At 42.7% G+C, this 15652-nt stretch overlaps 2 protein-coding genes across 2 annotated transcripts in view; both read left to right on the forward strand.

The window, feature by feature from the left end:
- Positions 1-15652, forward strand: part of LOC306921270 (extracellular calcium-sensing receptor-like) — a gene marked incomplete at both ends in the record, with an annotated part of 291036 nt that overhangs the window by 39150 nt on the left and 236234 nt on the right. The window lies entirely within an intron of this gene.
- Positions 336-14641, forward strand: LOC306921869 (zinc finger BED domain-containing protein 4-like). The gene is made up of 6 exons (XM_079499169.1): positions 336-579; positions 3089-3300; positions 4753-5238; positions 6035-6225; positions 12974-13272; positions 13858-14641. The coding sequence occupies exons 1-6, from the start codon at positions 441-443 to the stop codon at positions 14637-14639; spliced, it is 2109 nt and encodes a 702-aa protein (XP_079355295.1). The 5' UTR covers positions 336-440; the 3' UTR covers positions 14640-14641.

Below are 15652 nucleotides of genomic sequence, written 5' to 3' on the forward strand. Positions count from 1 at the left end.
ACATCTTATCCCGCCCAGTTTACAACTCCTGATTGGACGATTCCAGCTTCACACAGCTTCAGTCAGTGTACTACACAAAGACACCAAGGATGCATCAGTGACGTCGACCAGACCATTATCATGCGGAAAAGCTTCGATCATGGCCCGCACGCACGCGCGCGCACACACACACACACACACACACACACACACACACACACACACACACACACACGCACACGCACACGCGTGCAACCGCGCATGCACACTGTGACACGCACACAGCGCAACCTCCGTGACGTCGTCACTGTGCCATCCTTGGTACAGGTCCAGGCTCACATCATGCGACGCGAGAGAGAGACATGAGCAGAAATGCAGAATTATGTCGCATTGTTTCCCATAAAACGGTGTAATAATCTCCATAAATTGAACCGCAGAAGCCTGACACTAGTACATTAAGAATGGAAGCTTCCGCTCACCTCGGACACGAAATAAAACAGGACGAAGAAGACCATGTAGAAGTCCCGCTGAGCAGACACACAGCTGGAAGATTGAACATGGCGTCTTCCAGTCCCCCTCCCGCCCCTGCTGCCATCAGTGGTAAGTCACAAGTCATAAGTCACTTATTGTCATGTCTCTCTTGATGCTAGTAGCGATTGACCAACATTAAACATAATAGTGATGGCTACGATGCAGAGTTGCAGACATATCCAGGCTGCTGGTCACTATATCTATCGCACCGCAGTGGTTCCCAAAGTGGGGTCCGGGGACCCCCAGGAGTCCTTGAGGGAGTTCTAGTGCGTCCCCAACTAAATGATAGTTTGGAACCAAATGGACATATGGGTCTGTAACTCTGAGAGTGATACAAATGGAACCAAATGGACCCGTTCCATTTGTACACTCAGAGTTAAATTAACATTGATTATACAATATAAATTAGGGTCTCAGAGATACAAAAGCCATTAAATGGGGGTCCGTAGACTAATGCATGTCATAATGTAAATAAGTATCAATACTACTACAATCTAAAAAATACTCTGTTGTTACAAGTAAAAGGTCTTTGTTCAAAATGTTACTAAAAGTAAAAATACTATTACAAATGTTGGAAAATAGCAGATCATAGAAGTCATAGCATGTGGCACTGTGAGCTTATATATATGTCATTTTCACTGCATTTTAAATAGGGCTTTATTTAGACAGGGATCATAATTCATAATATATTTGTGATAGAAATGTTATGTAGTAAAGTAGTCTACAATAAAGTCTATTTGAAATGTGGCAGAGTTAAAGTCATGTGCTTGCAAAGAAAACAAATAAATGGGATATTTCACTTTCAAACCCATTTGGGGTGAATGGGGTCATTAACATCTATTGAGTCCCACTCCGGGTTTTGTGAGATTGCCAGGCAGGCAGTTTTTAAGCTGCTTGATGTATTTATATTTAGACATTTTATATTCATTTAACAGACACACCCCCTTCCTATACAATTACAAACCCATTACTATTATTGTCTCCACCAGGCCGAAGGCATGGGGACTGGGAGAGAGTATGTTTTGCACTCCGTCCGTCCGTCCGTCCGTCCGTCCGTGTGTCCGTCCGTCTGTGAACAGCTAATCTCCGGCACCGTTAACCCGGTCGATGCCAAATTTTGCACACACACTCCCTGGATGCCAACGATGAACCTCTGCCCCAGAATTTCCAGAACGGCCGGTTATAGCGCCACCAGGAGGCCGCTTTGTGCAAAACAAGTTTTTGGACAGTACACCTACAGATTTTGTCCAAACATCACGCAAATTGGTAAATTGGCAAATTGGTCTCTAGAGCCATTCAACGAAACGGGTCTTTCAGATTTCTCAGACTCCATCCTGATTGGCTAAGATTGGCTTCCAAAGTTCGCAGGAGTGCTCAGTTTCAAACAAGATACTGCAAATAATGACCACATCGTGTGATTTCCGTGAATTTGTGCACGCACATTCCCAATAGGCCGAGGAAGAAATGCCACGTGAACATTTTAAATTCAGCCTCATGGTGGCGCTATAACTGGCCGAAAAGTGTTTTTACCTCCAACTGCACAGATCTGTCTAAAACTTTGTATGCACACTCCCTAGAGGCCAAGGAAAAACCTTTGCCTGGAATTTTTCACATCTGCTCTTTATAGCGCCACCAGGAGGCCGACATATGTAAAACACATTTTCTAATATTACTCCTTCAGATTTTATCCAAATTTCACGCAAATCGGTACACATCTCTCCATAGTCATGTGATCAAGATGGGTTTGTTTGATTTCTCATAATCCACCTTCATTGCCTAAGATTGGCTTCTAAACTTTTCAGGAGTAGCCCGCTTTGTACCCGTTTTGTACAAATCGCCACAACTACTCAACGCAGCGTCCGTTCGCGGTGAAACTGTGCATGCATATTCCCACTAGGCTGAGGAAGAAATGCCACTTGCCACTTTTCAAATCAGCCTCATGGTGGTGCTACAACAGGCCAAGCCGCGTCTCTCACCCACACACACACACACACACACACACACACACACACACACACACACACACACACACACACACACACACACACACACACAAAACATGATTATATTACTCCTAAACATTTTGCCAAACATCACACACACTCCTATCCTCCTGGTGGAGACCTGTGCCCAGAAGGGCACTTTTTCTAGTAATAACTTAATTCAAACTCCTTTTTAACCATGTTGGATCCATCGAAAACACCCATCCTTTGTTCTGGTGACTGATATCATCGTTCTAATGTGTGTGGGGGGGGGGAGTGTTTTTTCAATTCTTTTTCTAATGTACTTTTTGGGGAAATTAATAAATAAATAAATATCTTTGGATAAATACTGTATATTATTCATCAGCTATTATACAGTATGCATCAAATACAGTGTATAACATTGTTAAAATGGTGTTTTTAGTTACAATGGTTTGCATAGGATCAAATATCTAAATGATTTAGATCAAGCAACTTAAAAAGCACACGAATGCCAGAGTAGACGTTAAAATGACCCCCAAACATGTTTGAAAGTGAAATATACCTTTGTGTACACCGTACAGTACTGAAGTAAATGTACTTTGTTACTGTCATAGGACTGAGGAGAAAGGCCGGAGGTGGGAGGAAGAGGCGGGGTGACCTATGGTCCCACTTCCTGTACAACCCAGTGGAGGGGAAGACCCAGTGTGTGGTCATATTGCAGCTGTCTGCAGGACAGCCCACCCTCTGTGGGTTGAAGATTGGAGGCAAGAACACCACCAACCTCAAGAGACACCTGCGCACCTACCATCCAGACATATCCGCCACGGTGAGTTCACACCTACCATCCAGACATATCCGCCACGGTGAGTTCACACCTACCATCCAGACATATCCGCCACGGTGAGTTCACACCTACCATCCAGACATATCCGCCACGGTGAGTTCACACCTACCATCCAGACCAGAGCCATAGAGTAATACAGAGTTACGACAACTCTGTTCACTTCATGGGGCCAGTCCAATGGCGGCTCTTCTACATAGACTTCTATTAGTACGGGCATTTTATCAGGCATTTGACTAATCTGGGAACTAAATCGAAATTTCTTCACCAATGTGTTTCTAAAGGTGTAATAACATGTGCTAAAAGATTGAAGTTCAACTCCCGTGGCAAAGAGCATTGCAAAGCGTGACAATATCCTGGACCGGAAGTTGGCAGAATGCACTGGACTCAGGCAACAGCCCAGCTTTATTGATCTTAAATCCCTTTATTGTAGATCATTTTTGAGTAATAGTACAACATAAACATTACAAAGACTTTAGTTTGCTGATATTTGCGCCGCCCTCGTTGAAAACAATGTATTTCAAACTCCAGCTTGTCAGTCTCCAGGCTGCATGAACAGCGCTCGAGCACCCCTCGATGTCGTAACTCTGTCTTACTCTATTGATCCAGACATATCCGCCACGGTGAGTTCACAACGTTTACAACAGAAGACTGGGCTCTGTCTGTATTTATCTTTGTATTTTAACTGTGTTATGTTTAATTAGTTTATTAAGCATTCTTAACCGCTTGAACCACAGCATCCATGTTCTGGGGGGAACATTAGCAAAACAATAGCAGCACTGCAAGCTCACAAAGCATCCCAACGTGAAGCATTGTGAGCTTGTAGATCAGTTATTTTTGCCCAAGAGATTAATGTTGTAGAGTAGATGGACCAAAGCGGTCCAAGTACAGAGCCAACTCAGGTCCTGTTTACTCAGCCTAGAAGGTTTAACTGGATGTATCTACACTACAGTTTTGAGCAGACGTACAGAAACATTTGGGACAATGCACTGTGTTGTATATGAGTGTTTAGAAGTGGGTTTTCAAAGTGCAAAACGGTTAATAGGCCCAGTTCTCCTCAATAGTGCCCAGTTCCCTAAAACACATGATGGCATGTGGATATTGTTATTGGTTTTCAGGGAAACATTAATCTACTGACCTGAAAAACACAACTTATCAACTAACCGGTTAATCGATCGATAAGGTTATCAAAACGTATCAATTATTAATTAATTATTTGATCAATAATTCCCATCCTTACTGTTGGCTTGTTACGCCACTATAGCTTACAACGCATCATGTTGTGACACTTTGTGAGCTTGTAGATTGGCTATTTTTGCCTAATGTTCCCCCCCAGAATTTGGGTGCTAGAGTTCAAGTGGTCAATCAACGGTCAATGTGTACACATCCTAGAACTCATGTTCTAAAATGTCATCCTTTCTTTGTTACATTTACTAGATTCCAGAGACCCTTACTCCTAAACAGAAGCAGGACACTACGAACGAGAGTCCACACGGCAGTACAGTCCCCAGCCTGATATCATCCTCGAGGTTCAAATACCTTCCAGACTCCGTGGAACAGCAGAGCAGGGAGCACGCCATCGCTCTGTGGATCGGCAGAACGGGCCTGCCCGCGCACACGGTGGAAGACCCCGACTACTTAAACATGATGGAGACCGTCGACAGGAGATTCATCATTCCCCACAAAGCTAAAATAAACCACCTGGTCGAGGCGATTTACTGCGGCGAAAAACTGAAGTTCAAAGAGAGGCTCGCCAGGGCACGGAAAATCACTATTTGTGTGGGTAGCTGGAGGGGCAACAAGGCAAACAACAACTACGCGTCTTTCCTGGCCATCAGCGCTTGTTATTTCTGCACGGAGCTCCAGAGAGCTCAACACATCTTACTGAACCTGGAGCAGATGACGCACCCGCACACCGCGCAGGTAGGCCTGCAAATACTCTTGTATGTTGTTAGCGATTAGTCTGTTGATTATGTTTTTGATTAATTGAATAATTGAGAAGCGTTAAGAAGACAGATTCTACAAAATGCCTTCTAAATCAGTAGTTCTCAAATTGTTTTTGTAATTCAAAATTATAAAAAAAAAACACTTTCACTTTCAAGGCTTTCAACGAACTTTCAAAAATAGCAGATGTACAAGCTCGCAGCACGGCATGAAGTGACACGTTGTGAGCTTGTATATCTGCTGCTATTTTTGAATGGCCAACAACATTAAAATCTGTTATGACACAGATGCTTTCTGGGTTAAAAAAAGAACACAAAACTAATACTTTTACATTCAATATCAATAAATTACTCTTCATGTGACTACCGCGCTCTGACCGTAGGTGCGCTACCCGTTCAAAACATGAGCGGGTCGCACACACCAAGACTTCAGTTCAAATAGTTTATTTCATATTTGAACAGGGTAGTGTTCAAATATGAAATAAACAATTTGAACATTCAATATCAACAAATGTTATAATCGACTAAATCAATTAGTGTGGTCAACCTGGTATTTTTTACTTTGTCGCACAGCAGTGTGGCACAAACATCGCCTGTCTACAAGCACAGTGAGCTTGTAGGTAAATCATTTTTTAAAGATCTTGGAAGGGGAAAAAATCTCTCATACAGTATCAATCATACAGTATCAATTATTTTCTATAAATCGCTTATTTGTCCTAAGCGATTCCATGGATTAGTTTTAATGAACCGTTGGTTGCACCCTCCCTCATGCTCAGGTCATTAAGATGTGTGTGGACTTCTGCACGGAGGCCTGGGGCATAACGCAGGACAAGATCCTCACAGTGATCACCGACAGCGGCAGCCACATGGTGGCAGCGTTCACCCACCAGGAGGAGGAGGAGGAGGAGGAGCCCAGCTCGGAGGAAGAGGACGATGGCGGACAGTTTGAAGACGTGGAAGAACAAAGGTAAAACCTTTCTAGAAATAATAATAATAATAATAATATTAATAAAATAACTTTATTTGCACCTTTCATGACATGAAATGCAGCTCAAAGTGCTTTACAGAGCAATGGAGAAAAAAAGAAACGCAAAGGCATAAAACAACATGAAAATAATAGCAGTGAATAAGGCAATACAGTGAGGACATGAATAACCACAAGGATTTTAAAAGCTCAACTAAAAGCAGTGTAGAAATAGGTCTTCAGCTGTGTTTTATGTCTACAGAGACATAGCATGAGGCATTTGGCAGAGATAATGTTACTGGAATAAAACAACTCCCTTCCGGTCCCCCCTTCATAATAAAAGTACACATGTCATAGAGAACAGGAAACATACAGTATTAGCTTAACTTAACAATAATGTATAGATCTGCTGTTTATCCTGTCAAGAGATGTGGTGTAGACTCTGTAGAGCACTGGGGGTTCCAGGTGGTCCCCAGCTAAATGAGGGAGAGTTGGTAAACAAATGGACCCTTATTAGATCTTTAACTCTTGAGAGCGTGAAATGAAACCAAATGGACCCATAAAGGGACCATTTGGTTTCATTTTACTCTCTCAAGAGTTATTATTAATTCATTATTGTTAAACATCTGCATTACTTCATTTACAAGAAGTCTACACAATTAGAGATTGTAGAAGAATTGTTATTTTGATCAACATTTGCCTCTTATCTCTCGTAATTGTATCACGTCGTATGGAAAACATCGTATCCAACGATAACACAAATCTAAGTTCTGGGTCTGAGACACTAAATCTTATCAAATGGTGGTCTGTGGCTCAAATGCCGAATATATAATGGCCCGCCCTTGATATGAAACCCACTGGTGTAGAGGGATAAATAGAACCTGGGGAACCAACACACCAGCTAACTCATACATGAAAATCATGCTGTTTTCAGTAGATGACTCTTTCACAGATCCACTGGTTAGTTTGAAAACATGACCCATCATTCCATCCTCTGAGTCTTCCATTAGCAATAGCATCAGCCCCGTTATAAAACTCAGCACAGTCTTCTTCATCTCCATTGTTATCAGGCTGACCACCGATCCAGTACCTGGAAAAGTAGGATCATTTAACTAATTACAATACTTTACAAGATAGGTTTTTCACTCTAAAGTTTAAACCTTTAGTTTCTTTAGAGTAATATAAATGTACTGGATAGACAACAATGAATTATAATTATCTTAGTGACAGTGTGGTAGGTTTGTATTTTATTAATACAGCATTTAATATCATTTAGGGAAAGATGGTAATAAGTCTTACGTTGGTGTGGTCAGTGGTGTTCCGTCCACCCACTTAAATGTTCCTTCCTCCTCTCTGTCAGTCAGACCCAGCCACACTCTCTCGTTTATACTGTCAACAAAGTCCTGGACAGAAAACCTTCTGGTTACTTTTGTACTGTACAACAGATTTGTGTCTCCATGAGTCCACAAAGTGGAATAGATCACAGCAAACTTTATACCTGTTTTTCTTTGCTTTCTATGACAATCAGGTCTGATTGTCTGTCTCTACAGTATTGTCTGCTGTCATCCCAGGTTCTCCACTCATTAGAGACATAATAGCAGCCTCTGCCAAATTTCCGCCATCCTGATTCACATTGTTCTTCTAACAAGAAAAGAATGAACTTAGCAACTGTTCTGCCATTTGCTTAACAATGTGATATACAGTATTCAATTCATGAAGAAAAGCAGTGAATAATCAACTTCTCAGTCAGGCTGTTTTTCAATTCAGAATCTTAAACAAGAAGAATAAACAAATCAACAAGCTGTGCCCAACTGTCCATGAGAAATGTTGCCTATGAAATGGGGCTGGTGTGTTTTGAGTATGTTTTGAGACTGCATTAGGAAAGACAAAAGTCCATCCGTGTATACGCGACTGCTTCCTGCTTTAAACATAATTGCACACCTGAAGATAGGGTTCAATGATGTCCAGTGATGCGCCAAACAAAAACTACTGTATGTTAACCAGTCAGCAAGCCAATTACAAAGGAGAAACTGATTTTGTAGTGTGGGTTAGAAATGCATTAAAAAAAAAAAAAGAAATGATTTGGCGCATGGCAAGACTCCAAAATATCACTTCCAGAAATGGTCAATTGCTTTGACATGCCAATCCACCAGCCCCAACATAGGGCCCAAGCAGCAGCCATAAACATTTGGGTTACTGTTTCATAATAGCAATAGAAGAGTTGCGATATTGAGGGGGCAGAAAACAGCCCGGTCACGTGGTTCATGTACTCGCGCGAGCCCATAGATTCCAATGCATTCCATAAACTTCCGGTTATCCCCATGCTCAATATAAGTCTATGTAGGAGAGCTGCCATTGGAGTGGCCCCATGAAGTGAACGGAATTTGCGTAACTCTGTCTTACTCTATGGCTCTGGTATTGGCCACAGACACCTATGACTCGGTCACAGACCTGTAAGGGTCTTAACTATAAATTAAGCTGGGACACTACTTTGAGAACCACTAGCTTTATAGTCTTGACACTCACTGTTTATGACCAGGATAATGATGGCAGCCGATAGGATTAGACACAGCAGCCCCAGACACACTGCAGCAGCTCTGGAACCCTGAAAATACCTGAAAATGCCTGAAAATACATAGGAGAAACCTTCAAAGTGTCCTCTTTAAAGACAGAAGAACTGCTTAATGCTGCACCATGGCAGCGGTGGCCGAACGGATAGCGGCGCGGTCTTGATACCGGAAGGTTCCTAGTTCGAATCAGCCGTCCGACACGTTAAAATTACCACCGCTGAAGTGCCCTTGAACAAGGCATTGAACCACTACGATGAAATGTGTTCTATGAGCAGGGCCTGGCTGGAAACAAGTTCTTGAGCTTAGCCCAGATACCCTGGGTAAATATAGATTTCATTTCATTTCATTTCATTTCATTTCATTTCATGTTTTTCTGTAGTCCAATTGGTATGGTAGAGAAGAATCAATCTTTATTGTCACATCGCATTACAAGTAATGTGGGTGAAAAACTTGGTTGTGTAGGCTCATCATTGCAGTTAAAATGGATAGAGAGAAGAGCATAAAGTGCATAATATGATTAATCTGCATAATACAATTGTGGGTGCATAATAAATCAATACTAGGTCATGAATGTAGGGGTATAAATATAAAAAAGGAGTCCCTATTAAAACATAAATCAGTACAGTATGTGCAATGTCATCAGCAGTCTAATTGCGACTGTAGGTCACAGTTTACTATGAAAACCTGCATCTCCCGTCAGTCAGTCCATCAGTCACGCCTTGTGACACGCTCCATATATGGCCAATCAGTTGGTACAACACATGGATTTCCATATGTGGACTATCATCACCTGGATCTCAACATATGGAGATCACGACACTGACCTCATCAAACCCTAGATATCCATATATGGAGAAGACTGGATCATCACCTAGATCTGCATACAGTATATGGAGCTGGCTAGCAACTCTACATCTGACTTCACAGACACCAGATTAATAGTTTAACTCCTGCTTCTTAACTGTGCTGACATGTGGTTGACAAGTGGTACCACCGGTCAAAATCAATTCTCTCCTCAGAGCAAGCAGGCAGTCTCTATTAGCTCAGTGGTAATGTCATTGTCAGCACTTGCATAGGAGACCGAGGTTTAAATCCGGGGTAGAACGAGACATTTGCTTGCTGTGGGTAGCTTTAATTCTCTTTGGAGAGTCCTAATGACGTCACGTTTCATTGCGTTTCACACAGACCGGGCACAGAGCACAATGACTGTCTGTCCCCCTTTTTAATGTCACCAGCCTGCACCCTCCTCCAGGCATTGCTAACCAGTGAAGTGAGCCGACCTGACCTTATGCTTTGACCTAAACTGAAATCTAAAGCCTGATATCATCATCTATCTCCCCATGCACCACCACATTGTGAGCATGTAGATCTGCTATTTATAATATACACACTTATCCAGATTCCAGACAGGTGTGCCTGTGCAACTGCACTTGTGTAACATTCATAGAGCCCGAATGTGTAAGCTCACGACGCATGACACTTGCAATGCGTTGTGAGCTTGTAGATCTGCTATTTCCACTATTTTTGAAAAGAGACTATTTTTTGAAAATGTTTGACTAACAATCATGCCGAAAATAGGTACGCCAGAGGTTTTTTTTTTACCTCCATGCTGCTCTGGTGCTGTGTTCTTCTGCACAGCCTCCTGCTGTCTCCCAGGGTGATCTGCAGAGACATAGATGTCCACTATCCTGTCCACCCTCTCTCCTCTGTCCTCCTCCTCTCCAAACCGGGCATATCTCACCTTCTCCGTCAGGTTCGGCGTGGCGTACACATGCGGCTCAGACATTCTTGCTTGATCTTAAAACTATACACGCTCGTTGTAAAAAATGTTTTGGTGAACGCCGAACAGAAGTCGACGAAAGAGGAAGAAGTTAGATTAATGCTGTTGAGGGATAGTGAAGAAATGTCCTGCAATTTCCTCCCATTTGGTAATGGCAGTATTTCCTTAACATTACGCAAAGCAAAGCAAAGCAAAGAAAAGTTACTATATTTACCCAGGGTAACTGGACTAAGCATCAGATACTTGTTTACAGCCAGACCCTTTCATGGTAGTGGTTCAATGCCTTGCTCAAGGGCACTTCAGCTGTGGTAATTTTAACGTGCCGGTCCGGGGATACGAACTGGCGACCTTCCGGTATCAAGACCACTCCGCAAACCGTTCGGCCACCGCTGCCACGAACAGCTATATTGGGGTGCCCAAAAGGTAGATCACGATCTACCAGTAGATCACAAAGGCTGTGCAGGTAGATCACATGACATACGCCTAAAGAGTATTTCATTTAAATATATTGAAGAAAAAAAACGATTAAAAAAACAACAACATTTCTCCCCCTCTATTTCCCATTCCAAGTGCATTTGTCTTATACTGTACAGCAGGGGTGCCCAAAAGGTAGATTGCGATCTACCAGTAGATCACAAAGGCTGTGCAGGTAGATCACATGACATGCCCCTAAAGAGTATTTCATTTAAATATATTGAACGATAAAAATTTAAAAAAACATTTCTCCCCCTCTATTTCCCATTCCAAGTGCATTTGTCTTATACTGTACAGAATGTAACACGAACTCTACTATTCCGAAGCCCCCTCAGGTACATATTTAAACTATTTTCAGCAATGGTATAATAATTGATTTGGTGGGTAGATCTTGCCGAGCTGGTCATTTTGAAAGTAGCTCTCAAGTAAAAAAGTGTGGGCACCCCTGCTGTACAGAATGTAACACGAACTCTACTATTCCGAAGCCCCCTCAGGTACATATTTAAACTATTTTCAGCAATGGTATAATAATTGATTTGGTGGGTAGATCTTGCCGAGGTCATTTGGAATGTAGCTCTCAAGTCAAAAAGTGTGGGCACCCCTGAGCTATAACCACTTGAGCCTCCAGCATCCTTATTCTGGCGGGAACGTTTACTGAAAATTGCCAATCTACAATCTCACAACACGTCGCAATGTGGTGTGTGGTGTGAGCTTGTATATCTGTTATTTTCGGCGAAGAGATGTGTTATACAGGTGGGGAAAAAAGAGTGCACCAATTACAGTTTCAACGGGTACAGGCTTTATCTCCGACATACTATTGGTCCGACTGTCATTAGACAGTCAACCTAACCCAAACCCCTAACCTTACCTAACCATAACCGCAAGCACGGAGCAGCGCATGTTGGACCAACGCATTTTTGGGAGCGATGGGTGATTTCCGCATGTCGGACCTTTGGTGTGTCGGATCTGCGTGTGCATCCCGTTGCAACTCTGGTCCGTTTCACTAAGTATTATTAAGTGCTTAAGGAGGTTAGACATAATGGAGCAAATGTCACATTGTGGTTTATAACTGTGCTGTGGTGGGCATTTCCTCAGCAGTGATATTGGTTAAATCACATCAATAGAACAGACTCTAAATTATGTTCACTTTCTTGCAGGTTTCAGCACATTGGGCTTAATTGGAAAGATGATAGATCAGTGATAGCTAGTACACAGAAATAACATAGGAATTTGGCAGGCAGGTGGTTTATCATTTTTAACAGGGAAATTTAATAGGCATTCACGCAACTCAATATCATATCAATGTCTCCTCCATTCAAGCAACGGCACATGTCCGTGCTTGGTGTGACAACTATAAACAATAATTATAATATTTAATGATATCACAATCCAAATCATATCCATATGTTAACTGCTCCTTTTCATGAGCTGAGGTGTGTCGGATTCATGGAAAAGAGACAGAAAACTGGTTTGTAACTGTTGCTGTTCATGTTCACAAGACGATTTACAGATGGGAGTTTTAATTCTAGGAAAAAGCGTCCCTTCTGCAACCTTCTCTTATAGCGGTGGTTCTCAAAGTGGGGTCCAGGGATCCCCAGGAGTCCTTGAGGAGGTTCCAGGAAGTTCCCAAACAAATGTACCCAAAAATACATCATCACAATCCATTTATCCATATTTTATCCGTTGGCTATTGAAAATATTCCTATTAACCTGCATAATAATCCTATTAACCCGGAAAAGCATCAGTGTCATTTTACAGTTGGCTATTAAATATAGCAGACAAGCTCACAGTGCTGCCAGCTTGTACATCTGCAATTTTTGAACATTTTTGAAAAAACTAAGTGTTTGATCTACTGATTTTAGAAGGCATTTGTAGAATCGTCCACAGTTCTTACGGATTTTGTCTTTTGTATGCCTTTTTACGCAGGTATGGAGCCATGATGGAGAGGATGCCCTGCGTCGTCCACACTCTTCAGCTCGTGGTCAACAACATACAGAAGGAGGCCAGTGTCCAGCGGCTCCTGGGCAAGACCAGGGCGCTCGTGAAGCGTGTCCGCACGTCCTCGGCGGCCACGGAGCGACTGCTGAAGCTGTGCGGTCTGACCGTCATCAAAGACTGCGTCAGCAGGTGGTCCAGCACCTACCTCATGATCACACGCCTCCTCCAGGTTAAGGACGCCGTCATCCTGGTGTCTGGAGACATGGGGTGGGACTGCCTCCTGCCAGGTGAATACTAATGTCGCAATTATTTGAGATAATGGCAATCATTTTCATTTTTGCATAACGTTGCTGTCAGTTAGAAACCTCTTCTTTATCTCCATATTCTAACGTTTTCACACAAAGCATCAAAATGAGCAGATCCGCAAGCTCAAAACGTGGCCATTAAGCTATGCGTTTTGAGGTTGTAGAAAAGTGCCAGTTTTGGACATAATGAGGTTTCCACCCGACAGCAACACTATCATTTCCATTCATGAATTTGTCTGTTGAAAACATTTAAGACATTTTCATACATTTAAAAAAAGAGCTTATTTAGCTATTTCCACTATTTATGTTATTTGAAAATATAATTATTTTGGCCATACATAGTACATTATTTATTTAGATTTTTGATATTTATATCAGGCATTGCCAGTCATTTGTGTATTTAACGAATTAATTGAATGTTATTTGACATATAATCTTTGTTTCCAAAGCCTAGAAGGCAAATATGTTCCAAAGTTCTATGCCAAAAACACAATCGGATAATTAATGGCAGTTATTTGTATAACAGTGAATCAACTAAAAACTAAAAAATGGTGTCCACGCTTCCAGATGAATGGAACAAGTTATGCGTCCTCCGAGATCTCCTGGTGCCCTTTGCAGAGCACACAAAGATCCTTCAGAGTGACACCATGTCGCTGTCCCTGATCGTACCCGCCCTGCTCGACCTCATCGCACACCTCTCCAACTTCGTGTTCCTCTCGGCCTTCAGGGACCTCGGTGTCCTGTCGCAGAAGATGAAGGTGGACCTGGAGCAGCGCTCCGGCCGTTTCCTGGTCGCCGGCAATCCCAAGTTCTTCCCGCTGGCACCCGCCGCCTGCCTCCTGGACCCCACCGTCTCGGACATCCTCGTGGACAGCTCGGAGGAGCCGATCCAGGAGCTTCTGAGCAAAGCGGAGGAGTACGTCGCAGAGACGTCGGCGTCGGGGAGGTGGGACGTAGAGGACACGGAGAAAGACATTAAGGACGAGGCAAAGGAAGACGCGGAACCGTACGCTTCCAAGCGACCCAGATTTAGGTTCCTGTCTGCGGCCAGACATTCGAGGCCCCGCTCCTTCGGGACCTGCGTTAAGCAGGAGCTGAGGAGGTACAAAGAGGCACTCTCCCACGGCATACACGAAGACACTGGTGTGGAGTTTTGGCTGGCACAGAGCTCAGTCGCCTACCCAACTTTGAAACCTCTTGCTCTGGACCTTCTGGCCATGCCAGCATCACAGGCCTTTACTGAGAGAGTGTTCAGTATCACAGGTGATCTCACCAGGGCCAGACGTAACAGAGCCAGGATGATCTTGGAACGAAGTGCTTTTCTTAAACTGAATCAAAAGTTAAGCTAAAAGACAGATCTTCCTTTGAAGATATTCAGCTTTTACTGTTTACAAGAACAATGAGCACATTCAACGGTTGTCTATTTTATTTTCTTAACATTTGTCAAGTTTGCACAAGTCATTATTGTACTGCATTGTTATTGTTTTATAGGAAGCTGTTACTTATTGCGCTTTAATCCAAGTATTTCTTGTCCTCCACAGCACTATACTGTCAGAAATGTGGAAATAAGTTATCACTATAGTATAATAGGGTGAAATATTGTATCCCCCCAACTAGAGTCATTTTAGTTTGGTGAAGTAAGCCAAATGTGAATGCAGAATGTGTATGCAAAACCAGTTACCAAGAAATCATTAAACAACAGTTATCTGATGGACTGAACTGTTTTTCTTCCAGATTAGTCATGAAGGCCATCATTGTTAGATCTTGTGTACATGTACAGGTACATAAGGCGGCTGTGGCTCAGGAGGTAGAGCAGGTCGTCCAATGATCCCTGGGTCGGCGGTTCGAATCCCGGCTCCTCCTGTCCACATGTCGAAGTGTCCTTGGGCAAGACACTGAACCCTACATTGCCTCCAATGAGTCGGTCGGTGTAAGCTTGCCACCATTGGTGTGTGGATGTGGGAAGTGAGGACGCTGGCGTCGACTGTTCGCCGCTTCACCTCCCAATGTATGAATGAATGAACCATTGTAAAGCGCTTTGAGCACTTGGAAAAGCGCTATAAAAATGCAATTCATTATAAGAGTAAAACAAAACACAATTCAGCAGCATAAGTAATAATCAATATTAAAGAAAAATAATAAAGACCCTAAGCTAATTATAATAACGTAATAAAATAAAGCAACATATATCGGCCTACAACGTAATTATGCATATTGTATACAGTAATAGAACAACAATCTACCTCGAACCCTAACCTAACCATAACCTCTGGCACAGGAGCAGCGCATGTTCGAGCGGTTCCGGCATGTCGGACTAATGCTCCGTCGGAATTACGTGCGGATCCCAACGATTCCACTATCA

This window comes from Electrona antarctica, assembly GCF_951216825.1.
Source record: "Electrona antarctica genome assembly, chromosome: 4".
In the NCBI taxonomy this organism is placed as follows: domain Eukaryota; kingdom Metazoa; phylum Chordata; class Actinopteri; order Myctophiformes; family Myctophidae; genus Electrona; species Electrona antarctica.